This window comes from Tamandua tetradactyla, chromosome 2, assembly GCF_023851605.1.
Source record: "Tamandua tetradactyla isolate mTamTet1 chromosome 2, mTamTet1.pri, whole genome shotgun sequence".
NCBI lineage: Eukaryota > Metazoa > Chordata > Mammalia > Pilosa > Myrmecophagidae > Tamandua > Tamandua tetradactyla.
In genome coordinates, this window is record NC_135328.1 from 206,952,396 (window position 1) to 206,965,280 (window position 12,885).

At 43.6% G+C, this 12,885-nt stretch overlaps 1 protein-coding gene across 1 annotated transcript in view; it reads left to right on the plus strand.

The window, feature by feature from the left end:
• The window catches only part of CAPZB (capping actin protein of muscle Z-line subunit beta), a 186,190-nt gene that overhangs the window by 114,622 nt on the left and 58,683 nt on the right, over nucleotides 1-12,885 (plus strand). Inside the window, 2 exon segments of the mRNA XM_077151053.1 lie at nucleotides 3,363-3,484; nucleotides 12,765-12,878. Of these exon segments, the coding sequence (XP_077007168.1) occupies nucleotides 3,363-3,484; nucleotides 12,765-12,878 (236 nt within the window).

The following is a 12,885-nucleotide window of genomic DNA, read 5'->3' on the forward strand; positions in this document are numbered from 1 at the left end:
ATTTAAGAGACTAGAAATTAGATTTAGTAAATAAAAATGCATGTCTCATGTATCATTTGGCACAGATGCATTTAAAAATATTATCTGTACTTTATCTGAAATTCAACTGACCATCCAGAATTTTATCCAGCAACCCTAAATGGGGAGGATTTTTAAGTGACTTGAGCAACATGCACAAAATTACATGTTCAGGGAACAATTAGTAGGACAGTGTGTCTGAGAGGATTCATACAGAGCTGTGGGGGTGGGAAAGGAAGACGATGGATGGAATCAATAGGGGGCTAGATTAATACATCCTTGGGCAACTACTCTCGTGCTAATTTATGGGAACACCACATATTCTATGCTTCTCATGCCTCTTAACGATGATAACATTATTCCAGAGCAGGAAAAGTAGGACTGATGGAGAGAAATGTAATGCAGTCTTTCCACCATTGCTGTGGTTTTCCTTGAGGTCATATTTTAGTAAAAATGTCAGGGCTTGAATGAAAACTCCAGTTCTCTTTGTTTAATGCTTTTCTACCATACCTTGGTTCCTATTTGAGGATGCCTATTTGGAACTGCAAGTGAAATTGGTCATTGATGTTAACTGAAATTTTGTTCTTGGCAACAGATTCTTTTGATAATGACTCTTATTGCACAGAAATTTTTGAATTAGAAACGAATTAATTTAAAACAATCATTTTAGAAGACTTCTCCCTCTCTTTCTTCCTTCTTCTTACACTGTCATAGACATTTGGGAATACAGCAGATACAAGATTTTGAAGTCCCTGCCCTGGTGGCATTTATATTCTAGCGAGGGAGACCAACAGCAAATGAATGAAAAAAATTATTTCAGTCGGTGTAAGTGCTAGAAAGAAACAATTGGAATACTTTTGATCAATGAACTGACCTAAAAGTGAAGTCAAGCCTATGTTATACCAAATTTTGTAAGCTTTCCTATGTCGTGTGGCTTAGTTGCAAGTAGTAGAATGGAGGAACGGGGAGATTCCTGGCTCCAGCAGAACTGGGGTTAGGAGGAACCGGCTTCTCGGGTCCATTTTTATCCAGTGTCTAAAGCAGTGTAATGAATTCAGGTTTGGCCTGGGCTGGGTTTCTGTATAAGATGGTGGGTGGTATTGAGTACAAAGAAGAGAGAGCAGGAGTGCACATGTGTTAATTACTAACATACATGCATTTTTGTGGGCTAGGTACTGTACTCAGCACTTCAAATGCATTATCTCATATGATGCCCCCCCATACATGAGTAAATTGGTTTTCTTATCCCCACTCTACAGATGAGGACATTGAATATGAATAGAGAAGGAAAATTACTTCCCCTGTCAGCAAGTTATGGAGCTATAAGGAGTCTAACTTCATGGTCTGTGTGTCTCATCCCTATCATAATCCATGATAAATTGGGCTACTGGTGTCAGGGCCCCAATTAAATGGAATTGGAGTTCAGGGCAAAAGTCTGGGCTCAACAGATAAACTGAAGCAGCAGCCCAACAGAATAATGGTGATACTTAGGGAAAGGTTGCATTGTGATTGGCAAACACAAGTGCTCAGGGTCATTCCACTGACCTCTAACAGCAGAGCAAGACCACTTCCAGATCCCAGCTGCCTTGGGAAGCTGTTAAAATCTACCTTTCCTTGACCAGGACTTTCTTCCAGATATAGGCCTCCATGTCCATAGCTGAGTAGGGACAGCAGCAGCAGGGTTTATTTGCCACCAGAGTGTGCTTTTGGGGTGCATTATCCTTCCTCTTAACTGTTTATTAAATCAGAGCTAGCGTCTAAGTGGAAGGAACCTGGGATTTTGGAGTCACATAACTCTAGATTTTGTCTTTGTCTTCATTGCTTGCTTCTTGTATGGGCCTTGGGCAACTTAATGGCTCTATGCCTCAACTCTCAATTTTCTAATAAATACCGACTTCATGCATGAGTGTGAGCTTTCCAGCAATATACCAAATGTAAAGGGCCTGGTATAGTGAACGATACATGGCAGTCACTTGGAAAATGATAGGTGGTTTGATATCATCACCAAAACTAACTTTGAAAATGTTACACAGGTGGGTTGTGCACAGAGAAGAAATTATTAAACTAGCTAGGTTGTATACAGGGGGTAATGATCTGTGTATCCCTTGGGGTACTAGATGACTGATGCTGCTCCATGTATAAGAAAAAGATGATTTCACTGGGCCAAGATTTATGAACTACATGGAGGGGGCACCATCTTTTAGCTGTGCCAGACAGAGCATTCCAAGCTGAGTTCTGAAGCACAGTGGGGGCCCAGAGCTGCCTCAAGAGGCCCACAGAGGCTGGCTGGTCTCTGTGGCAGCAGTCTTCTCCCTGTCTTTCTGATGATGGTAAGAGTCTTCTGGAGGATCATGGGAACTGCTGTAGTTGTCAGCCCCTTGTCTGAGCTCTCTTCTGGTTATCTTTGCCACATGATTTAACTTTCCCATTAGGAAGGGGTGCATTTGGCAGCTGCTTGCTTGGTAAATGTTGTGGTGGGGCCTCCATAAACTCAGGCCCATGAAATGAATAAGTCAGCACATTGAAAATATAGCACGGAAGTGACTCAAGCCTGAAGGAATCCGTTTCTAAAAGTGCTGCCATCCCTTCCTGGAATATTTTGGTGGAAATTGACGGTTGAGTTGGGAGGAGAAGGAGGAGGCCAGAAGCATGATGGTACATCAGAATCAGCAGCATTGGTCTTGGGATTCAGCCCTGAATCCTGTCCCAGACCATGGGGCCATCTTTCTTAGTGCAGTGGTCCCAGGCAGGTCAACAAGAAATAATCTGACTGGACAGCAGCAGAAACTGGGCACCATGAACAGCCAGTGTGAAGCTACCTTTGCAGCAGTTAAGGTTAACTGTCCGGGCCAGCCTGGTGATGCTTGGCCAGGTGCCTGGAAAGTATTGGAAGCTCCACCCAGCATGTGAGCCAGTGGGAGTTCTCTAGCATGGATGGGTTATTCTTCCCAGAGTTCTTTGAATTCTTGTGCATTTGAAATGTTTACCTTCTCGGGACTTCAGCTTTTACTCTGCCCACCAGAGACCACTACCAAGCATATACATACTTAAATTTACTAGACCACCCTGGTGACCAGATAATTAAAGCTGCACGCAGTTTTGGAAAGAATGCTGTTTTGGAAATCATGCTCCACTGTAATTCAAGAACAGGTTTCTTTATAGAGGGACACAGTTGGTATCAGGCACATGTGGAAAAGAAAAGAACAGACCCATAATTTTGGCTGGGGAACAAGGGCCAGATGTTAAATATACTGACCATAATATGACTGCAGTTATCGTTAGTCAACCTGAACTAGATGTGTTATTTTACCCCCTGTTTCTCCCTTTTCCTTTCTTTCTGCCAGGTCCCCAGTCTGTGTGAAGATCTTCTGTCTTCTGTTGACCAGCCACTGAAAATCGCCAGAGACAAGGTGGTGGGAAAGGATTACCTTTTGTGTGACTACAACAGAGACGGAGACTCCTATAGGTGAGCTCTTGCCCCAAGAGTGTAGCAGGCATGCCAGGTCACTGCCACCTGGGCAGTGATTGCTGCCTGAGGTGGGAGCATGAGGACCTTGGAACTTTGACAGGCTGACAGTCTGTGTGTCCTACCAGTCTTCTGCCCTTCCTTCCTTTCATTCATTTATTTATCCAGTTAACAAACAGATACTTGCAGAGTGCCTCCAGTAAGCATTGGAGATAAGGTAGTGAGCACAAGGCCCCTGCCCTGCCCTTGTGAACTTAGATTCTAGGGGGAGAGAGATGTTGTTACAAAACATGGTTAACTACTTAATTATAATTCCATTAAGTCCTGTCTTGCAGTGGGTGAGATGCAGGGTATGCATATGGTGGGGATCCTGACTTAGTCCTGGGGTCAGGGAGGGCCTCTGTAATTAAGGGACATTTGAAGACAGCTCTGTCAAAACAGACAGACAACTCTCCTTTCTCTATTTGTCACTGTGCTGAAAAATAACGAGGTTGACATTAGGCCCTACTCTGAGTCATCATCCCGTCTAAAGCAGTAGACATACTCAGAAACTGATTACTGTTTGATCTGATTTATACATCCAGCACAGAACTTACCAGGGCATGGGGATAGCACAGAAGACAGCAAGATCCACTCCTGGAGGGCTTCCTGAAGAAAGTGATATCTGAGCTAGATGGAAAAGATGTCCAGGAGTTCATCTATGAAAAAAGAGTGGGAGTCCCTAAACAGGATTATCTTAGTTAGAGACAGTGTCTTGGAAAGCTGTGGAAGAACACAGTCTACTTTAGGATTATTGAGAGGCATGGAATATGGGGCTGTGTCTTGAAGCTTGAGCCTTATGCACTCCTTAAAGGAGGGTATCTGGGAAATGGGAGCAGGAAAAAATATCTGGAGTCAACAGATACTGACTCCAAGCAGCATTGTTACCTGCTAGCAGAGGGAGCTTTCACAAATTATATATTATCTCTCGTCTTTAGTTTTCTTATCTATAAAATGGAAATGATAGTATTATTCAATCAACTTGAATACTCAGTTATGTTTTTCTATAAACATGTACTATGTGCCATGTACTATTTTAAGCCTCTCTTTTATGTTGCTTATATCCTAATGAAGAAGCCAGACAATAAGCAAATATATAAATAATATATTATCAGATTATGAAAAGTGTTATTAAAGAAAATCAAAAGGACAAAGATGAGAGAGAGTGGGGATGGATAGACAGAGAAGGCTCTCCCATAAGGGGTAATGTTTGCAAAAAGACTTAAGGATGAAAAAGTGCAATCATGCTAGGTCTTGGAGAAAAACATTCCAGATATCCGGGCCCTGGGTAGAGATGAGCTTGTCAGGATCAAGCCTGGCAGGAGGGCCAGAGTTAGATAGTGAGGAGTGGGAAAAAATGAGAGATAAGGTCAGAAGAGTGGTAGTGCCTTGAGGCCAGACTCAGGGTCGTAGAACATAGCAGAGGGTTTTGCAGGGGATGGGGGCGGAGGAAGGATTAAAAGAAATAACATATGTGAAGTGCTGATTGGTGCATAGACCAGACAACTGTCTTATAATCACATCTTCTAGTTTCACATGAAAGCTGGAGAGAGAATATATTTTGAGCTAATGCAGGCCAGAGGCTTGAGAGAAATTGGTGAGAGGTGGTCAAATTGGGGGTAAGCATTAAAGGTAGAGTCAGCATGTGCAAAGAGCAAATGCAGGGCTTTGGGCCTGAGCTGTTGGCAGATGGATGTGACCCTACCTAGGCAAAGAAGACTCTGGGAGGAACTGGTCTAGAGACATTTTAAGTTTGAGAAACCTGTTAGATCAAAGTGGAGACCCAGTGTCAAGAAATGATTACAGACCCATAGCTTCTTCCTGCATCATTTTCTCTAAAAAGTAGCACCTTATTGACTTTTCTAGAATATCATCATGCCTGGTACAAAGTAAGCATTCAGCATATGTTTGGCCAAATGAAGACAGTAAAGTCTTTGGAGTTAGACTGAAGGTTAAAGGTAGGCTCAGCCTCTCTCAGCTCTGAGAACTGGGCACATTCCTTAACTCCCTGAGCCTCCCTTTTTCCTTCTATAAAAAGCAGGTGTGTGTTACCCTTGTGGGCTTGTGGTATTGAAGGCACTGGGCTGGTGGATAGGGAGGGCTGGGAGTAGTGCTCTGCTTATTGATTAGAGATACTCCTGTGGTGCCTGTCATGTGGCTGGTGGATCCTGCAGGTTCCCTTGAACCCGATGTCTTTCAGGTGTGTCCTGTATTGTCTTTTCTTCTACTTCCTTGGCCTGATAACAGAAATTAAGAGTTAAGTAGGCTTGTTGTATTATGCTCTGGGCCGTGACCCAACTCTAATTCTTTTCCTCTTTTGTCCCTTCTGCCTAGAATAATCTTTGTGCCCCAATTCAAAAGACTGTTGACAAAGGGAAGAGAAATCTGTTAGAGTAGGAGTCAAGTAGGGGGACCCATCTTTCAAACATGTTTCCTTTCTTTCCCTCATTAACATTCCTTGGGTATCACTTCCCAGGCCTAAGGCTAAGACAGAAGAAAAAGGGAAAGAAATTTAGAGGAGAAGGAGGACATAGAGTAGAAGGAGCAGACATGTGGCCCTTCCCTGTGCAGTCACAATTTCATTCAGGTTAAGGCCCCAGAAGGGTGGTTATGGATTGGTCTGGGTGAGCTAATGCTAGAGCACCTGTTACTGGGCATCCAGGTGCTTTAGGTGGGAACCTCCCCTGCACACCTGTTTTTCGCTAGGATCTCTACTGGTATGGTTTCCTTAGATACAGGAGGCCCTAGGCAGAAGGTGAGGGAGAACCCTGCATTTGGAGTTTCAGTATCTTCTCAGAAATTGCCTTGAATTACAGTCTACCTGGGACATAGAAGAATTTGTATAGCTGGTCCTTCCTGTGTATCCTAGAGTGTGAACAAGGGCTTATGGGGGCTATCTGAGATGAGTAAAATCCTGTTTCTATCTTCAGTCTAGAGAAGAGATATTCAACTAAGAATTAAAACTGTGAAACCCCATTTTTAATCTTGTGGAATTACATTTCTTAAATTTCTTAATGCATTGCGTAATAAAATATAGTAAAATATTAATGGTAAGATCAAAGTGGTAAGCATATGAGTGTTCACTGTAAAATTTTTCCTCTTCTTTATGTTTGAAAAATTTCATGATAAAATAGGAAAATATTGGAAATTTTTTATAGTTTTTGGGTATGTTCCAGAACATCCTAGATATTACTTAGCCTCCTCAACGTGTTTTGGTCACTTTGCACTGGGATGTACAGTGGCTCTCCTAACCCACCCTGAGGAAAGCACATGAAGGTGCTCTGGCCCTAACCAGCCAACTGGGCTTACTTGAGAACCACACACAGAACCTGGGACCTAAGGAATGAGGTACAGAAAGGGGCATGGCAGGAGAAAACCGAGCACTGGGAGAAGTGAATACTGAATTTTGAAACGCTAATGTAAGAACTAAATGAACGTTACAGATGATCCAGTTCATTGGCTCCAACAACTGTAGAGCTTGTTTTCCAAGGCTTTTATGAAAGCCTGATTTGCAACCCAGAAACACAGCAGAATTGGAGAAGGTGGTCCCCAAGTACTATCAGTTCACCCAAGAGGCTCTTGGAGGGGCTTCAGGCCGCTGACCTAATCTAGCTCATCCCTATGGCAGACAGGGAAGTGCAGAGGTGAAAGTAATTGCCCAATTGACCACACCAGAACAAAAAGCAGACCTCTTTACTCGCTGTCCAACTCTTGTGGGACTACACCAGTGGTTTTTAACCCAGGGCTGGGTTTGCCCCCAAGGAACATTTGGCAACGTCTGGAGATGATTCTGCTTGTTCCAGTTGTGGATGGTAGGTGGAGGCCAGGGGAGCTGCGAAGCATCTTCCAGTGCACTGGACATCCCCCACCACAAATGTCAGTCATGCTGAGGCTGAGAAACTCTTCTATTGTTTTATCATCTAAATTACCTGGAGAACCTGTTTAAAATATAAATGTAGGGCTTGAGCCTCAGACAGCTCTAGACAGGTTTAAAACTGAGAACCTATGGATGTCAGCACATCTACATCTTTACGGCCTTTGGGTTTATTTTGCCCCTGGTTTGGCAATAGTTATCTGTTTCTTCCTTTATCAGCTTACATCTGTCTGGAGGGACAGCAGCATAGCTGCTTCTCAACTGTGATTGGGGCTGCTCCTTCTGCCCTTCCTGGCATCCTCGAGTAGGAATGGGGACTCTGGAGCAGTCCCTGTACTTTGAAGGGAGGCCTGTGTGAGCAAGCCCCTGGGCTGAGAACTGCTGCCAGCAGCCTCAGAGGGCTCCCCAAGTACAGGTGGGGCTCCCAGGTCTTCAGGATTATGCTAGCTGGTGGGACCCAGAGACAGTAAGACAGTTTTCTTTTCCTTTGCCTCAGAGCCTGTATTAAGATTATGAAAAGTAATTTGCAATCAACGTTAGCCTTGAGACAGTGATTCTCAGAAGTAGCTGTAGTACCACAGTCACAACTTGGTGTTTAGAAGTATGGATCCTGGCCTCTACTCTGAAAAATTTTATTTAATAAATCTTGTAGGACCAGGAATCTACATTAAAATATACTTCCAATTGATTCTGGGACCTTGAATCTCAGGACAGAGCATGGGAACCTGCATTTTAACCAGCATCCCAGGTGATTCTTACACTCACACACTCACTAAAGAATGTTGCTGTGGAGGACATTGTTTACTGGACACAAATCAGAGCTACAGGGTCAACTAGTATCACCTGGACCAAAAGAAATCAGATTTTAATGCTGACCGTGTTTGGAGTGGTGAGGGTAAATTCTGCTATAGCCTTGGTTCTTTGCACCATGGGAATGAAGTTGTCAGATGTAGTCATTTGGGTGCCCTCTCACAGCAATTGGCATACGTTATAGCATTTCCCTCCTTGGCTCAAAACCCTCTGAGGCTCCTCAGGTCACTCAGAGGAAAACAAAAGTTCTCATGAAGGCTTACAAGGCTCTGCAGACCACCGCTCTCCATTTCCTGATCTCATCTACTACCTCCACCCCTCACCCCTGCTCATTTTAATGCTGGCTCAGTCCTGCTGTACACTGTTGTCCTCGATACTTAAATACAGTGGGCAGGCTTCTACCTCAGGGCCTTTGCCCCTACTGTCCCCTGTGCCTAGAAAGCCCGAGTTCCCCCATGCTTGTTCCCTTACCTCCTTCGCATCTCTGCTCAAATGTCACCATCTTTCTTGAGCCTACTCTATTCGAAATATTAGTTACAGACCCCCATACTCCTTTCCCTACTTTATTTTTCTTTAGAACTCTTATCACTATTTAAAATACTAGATAATTTTGCTTTTTAGTTTTCTTTACCCCACCTCTTAACCCTGGTGCCTCTAGGATCTGACCTCCATTAGGCTAAGGGTTTTCCCTCCTCTTCTCCACTGCTGCGACACCCACATCCAGAACAGTGCCTGGCACATAGGAGCGGTTCAATACATATTTATTGTATGGCTATATCTTAGGTTTGCTTCTTTCTCATTTACCAAATGAATCTTGGCCTAGGAAGTAGGAGGTACAAGGCTAGATCAAGTCTCCTTAGTCTCCAGGAAGAATAAACCGTCTTAAATAGAGGAGATGTCTTCTTTGTTGAAAGGTCAAGAATTAAAGGATTCTGAAGAGGCAGAAGGAACAGTGAAAGCCAGAGATTAATTTAAAATAAAGTTCAACCTTGAAGGGCTTGTTTTGTGCCATTGTTGGGGCCTATAGGTAGATGAGGCCACCCATGGTTTTTATTGGAAGAGGAAGACCAGTGAAGGTACCAAGTGGTCTCATAGGCCAGGGAGCTCATCCTCATGGACTCAGAGAAGGCTTTCTGGAATAGGTGATCCTTGAGCCGAGTCTTGCTTAATCACCTTTGTTATTATATTTTCTTTTTTCCACCTGAAAACTTCAGTTTGCTACGTAAAGCACGGTTCCCCAGGAGACCAAGGAAGAATAGAACCATTTCTATGTCTATTCCAAGGCCGGGCTTGCCCCAGGACTTGGCGCTTGCAGCACTTCCAGGGTGCCCTGCAGGCTCCTGGGAGTGCTGTGTAGGGGTCTAGGATGTCGAGGCAGAGAACTCTCCTTTCCTTTTTCACCTTCTTGATAATAAAACTTCAAGGTCTTCTGATTTTCCCCTCACATTTCCATCCTAACTATTTGATCGTTTGCTTAAATAAGATCCTTATGGTGTGACTGTTGCCAGCAGCACTGTTTGAAATCTGTTAGCTGAAACAAGAAGCATTCTCTGAGGGAAATGAAAGGCCTGACTTTTGAAATCTAAGCGTTCCTACCCATCTGTCTCTTTTCAAATGGCCTCCATTTAAGCTCTTAAATGTGCTCTCAGTGCCCCTTCTACTAAGAATATTCTGGGCAATGTTATGATTTTTTCCCCCAGCTACAATTACCCCGGCTCCAGGACTAATGGCTTGAAATACTGTTGTCTGTGAGCCAGGAGAAATTTGAGTTACAGGCTTCTTGAAAACCCCTGGTCTGCAAGAGAGATGGGCATTCGTGTCTAATCAGGTTCCCTCTAAATAAAAGCCAGTGGGGATAGGACAGTTGTTAAACAATGGATGTGGAGGTCAGACCTTAGAGTGTGCCAAGGAGAGTCCGAAGGGAGTTCTCCCTGTCTGAGTCTTTCTCTGTCCTTGGGGAGGGGTGGTACTAATCCTGCTTTGCAAGTAAACAGTGGTGGGGAGCACAGTTTCATCTTTGTCTCTGAGATCTTGCAGAGTCCTTTGCAAGGCTGTTTAGTTGATTTTTTTTAATCGTTAGGTGTCATTCACAAGAAAAAGCAGAAGGGCGCTCCATCTCTGCTGGTTTTGATAACTACCGGCAGAATTGCTGCAGGCCTTTTCTTCTCCATCCCCTGCTGTGAAGATTCAATCCATCACCAAGTCTTAGTTTGCCAGGGCTGCTGCAACTAACACCACACGTCGGCTGGCTTAAACAACAGTATTTATTGGCTCACAGTTTGGAAGCTGGGAGTCCAAAATCAAGATACCTGAAGGTCATGCCTTTTCTGTCTGTAGCATTCTGGTGCTTGCTGACAATCAGTCTCTATCACAGGGTGATCTTTCTCTTTCCATCTCCTATGGCTTATACTTCTGTGCTCATAATTTCCTTTTTATTAAGGACTCCAGTCATACCTGATTCATTTTGCCTTCATCTTGATGGGATCTTTGAAGATCCTATTTACAAATGAGTTTATACCCACAGAACTGGGGGTTAGGACATGCCTTTGTGGGGACATGATTCAGTCTTCCACACCAAGCATTTACTGAGTACTAGATCTGTGCTAGGTTCTAAGGGCACGTAAAGATAAACAGCACAATTTCTCTTCTCTCAAGGGGCTTGCGGTCCTAAGGAAAGGAAGGATTAAGATATTGCGGGTACAGGAACAGAAAGGAAGGGGTTGTTGTTGTTTTTTTTTTTTACCTATTTGCCTACTAGGCATTGTTGTAGGTGCGGGGCAAACAAGACTGAAACTTACCTTCTTGGAACTTAAGTTCTGGAGTTGGCAGTCTACATTTAAGTTGATTAAAATAAAAAATTCAGTCCCTTAATCACACAAACTACATTTCAAATACTCAGCCTTAGTGGCTACTATTTTAGACAGTACTGTGCAAAAAAATGCTGTTGAGTGGCATTGTGTTAGATGGAAGGATAAATTAAGTTACAGGAATAAGAAATAACATGTTAGGCCATGCTGGGGAAGGAAGAGACCTCTCAGTGAGAATGGGAAGGTGCCCAGTGTTAGTTTTACACCTGTCTCCCCAGCCCAGTGGTGTCCTAGGTTGTGCACAAACCCTTTTCTGCATTATACACACAGTCCAGTGTGACCATAAGAGCTAGCTGCTGGCCATGGAACAATAGGGAGGGTTTCATCTTATTCTGGAGAAATCTCTGCCAACAGTGTGGTCATTGGGCAAAAATGGTTGTCTTGGAAATGATGTCTTCCTGCTGCTTTGGAACATGCAGGGGAAGCTGCTGCTGAGACATCAAACACAGTGACTCTCTTCCCTTTACCCTAGGTGGGTCAGCTAGTCCCTGTGTGATCATAGAAGAGATGAGCAGCTGACTGATTCCAAACTAGCTATAAAATGCTGCCTTAGATACCTGGTGGAGCATTGGTAACCAAGAAAAAAGCTGTTTGGTGTACACTGTTCACTAAAACTGTGGCTCAGGAGACCCCAGTGCTAATATCTTTCCCTTTTCTTAACATTAATCCCAAATCCAAGGGTTCTTTTGAGTTCTCAATGATGTGAAGGTTTGTTGTCAACAGAGGAAGTGGGAAAGGCAATTTGGATTTCTTACAATGAAAACATTGAGATTTTTATACCCAGGAGTGTAAAGAGCTTTTTTCCAAATTCCATATTGTCTTCTCCTCCTTCTCATTCTCCTCTCACCTTTTAAATTGTTTCTTTCTCTGAACAACCCGTCCTCTGAACCCAACCTGCAGAAATTAACAAGTAGGTTTTTTCCTTATAACTCCTCTTTCCATTTCTTTTTCTTTGATTAAATGCTTTCCTGATGTGGCAAAGTACATTTTTAAAATGCAGCAGGTCTTTGGGCTAGAAAAAGGAAAGCTGGTTCTCATTATTTAGCAGCCTTTGTATATATGCACACAGTCCTGGATGTTGGAAATGCTACCCTGTTCACGTGGGAAACTCACTCAGGTTTTCTGACATCGTTTCCCTGTGGAACTGAGTCTCTTGCCTGCTACGTTTAATTGACAGCTCTTGCTTTAATACTTTGTGCAAGAAGGTCTTTGGAATAAAGATTTATCTAGAACTGCCAGCAGGTCAGGGAGAGGGGGAGTCTGATCGATCAATCCAATCATGAAAAAAGAGGAATATTAGAAAAAGGGAAAGTGTGTGTTTAATACTTGTTGTAGGCACTAGATAAACTTTTCCCCTTTGCTCCTTACAGAAGCCCTCTGGGTAGCAGATAGTAGCCCCATTTTATACACGAGGAAATAGAAGCTCAGAGAAGCCAAGCCACCTGCTGAAAGTGTCTAGCTACAGAGAGGTGGAATCTGGAATTCATACCCAAGTCTACCTGCTTTTGAAGCCCTCACTCTGTAAACCTCAAAAAACTGAAAGCTGTTTTGTTGCCAGGGCCTGGGAAAATCTTTACTATAGGTAGTGACTTTGCCTCTGAGATTTCAGACAACTGGGGCTTGGGTTCAGTGCTCACAAGCTGTGTCTCCTTGGGATGAATCATGTTTTGTCCTCCTTCCTTCCCTCCAGGTCACCATGGAGTAACAAGTATGACCCTCCGTTGGAAGATGGGGCCATGCCATCTGCTCGGCTGCGAAAGCTGGAGGTGGAAGCCAATAATGCCTTTGACCAATATCGAGACTTGTGAGTT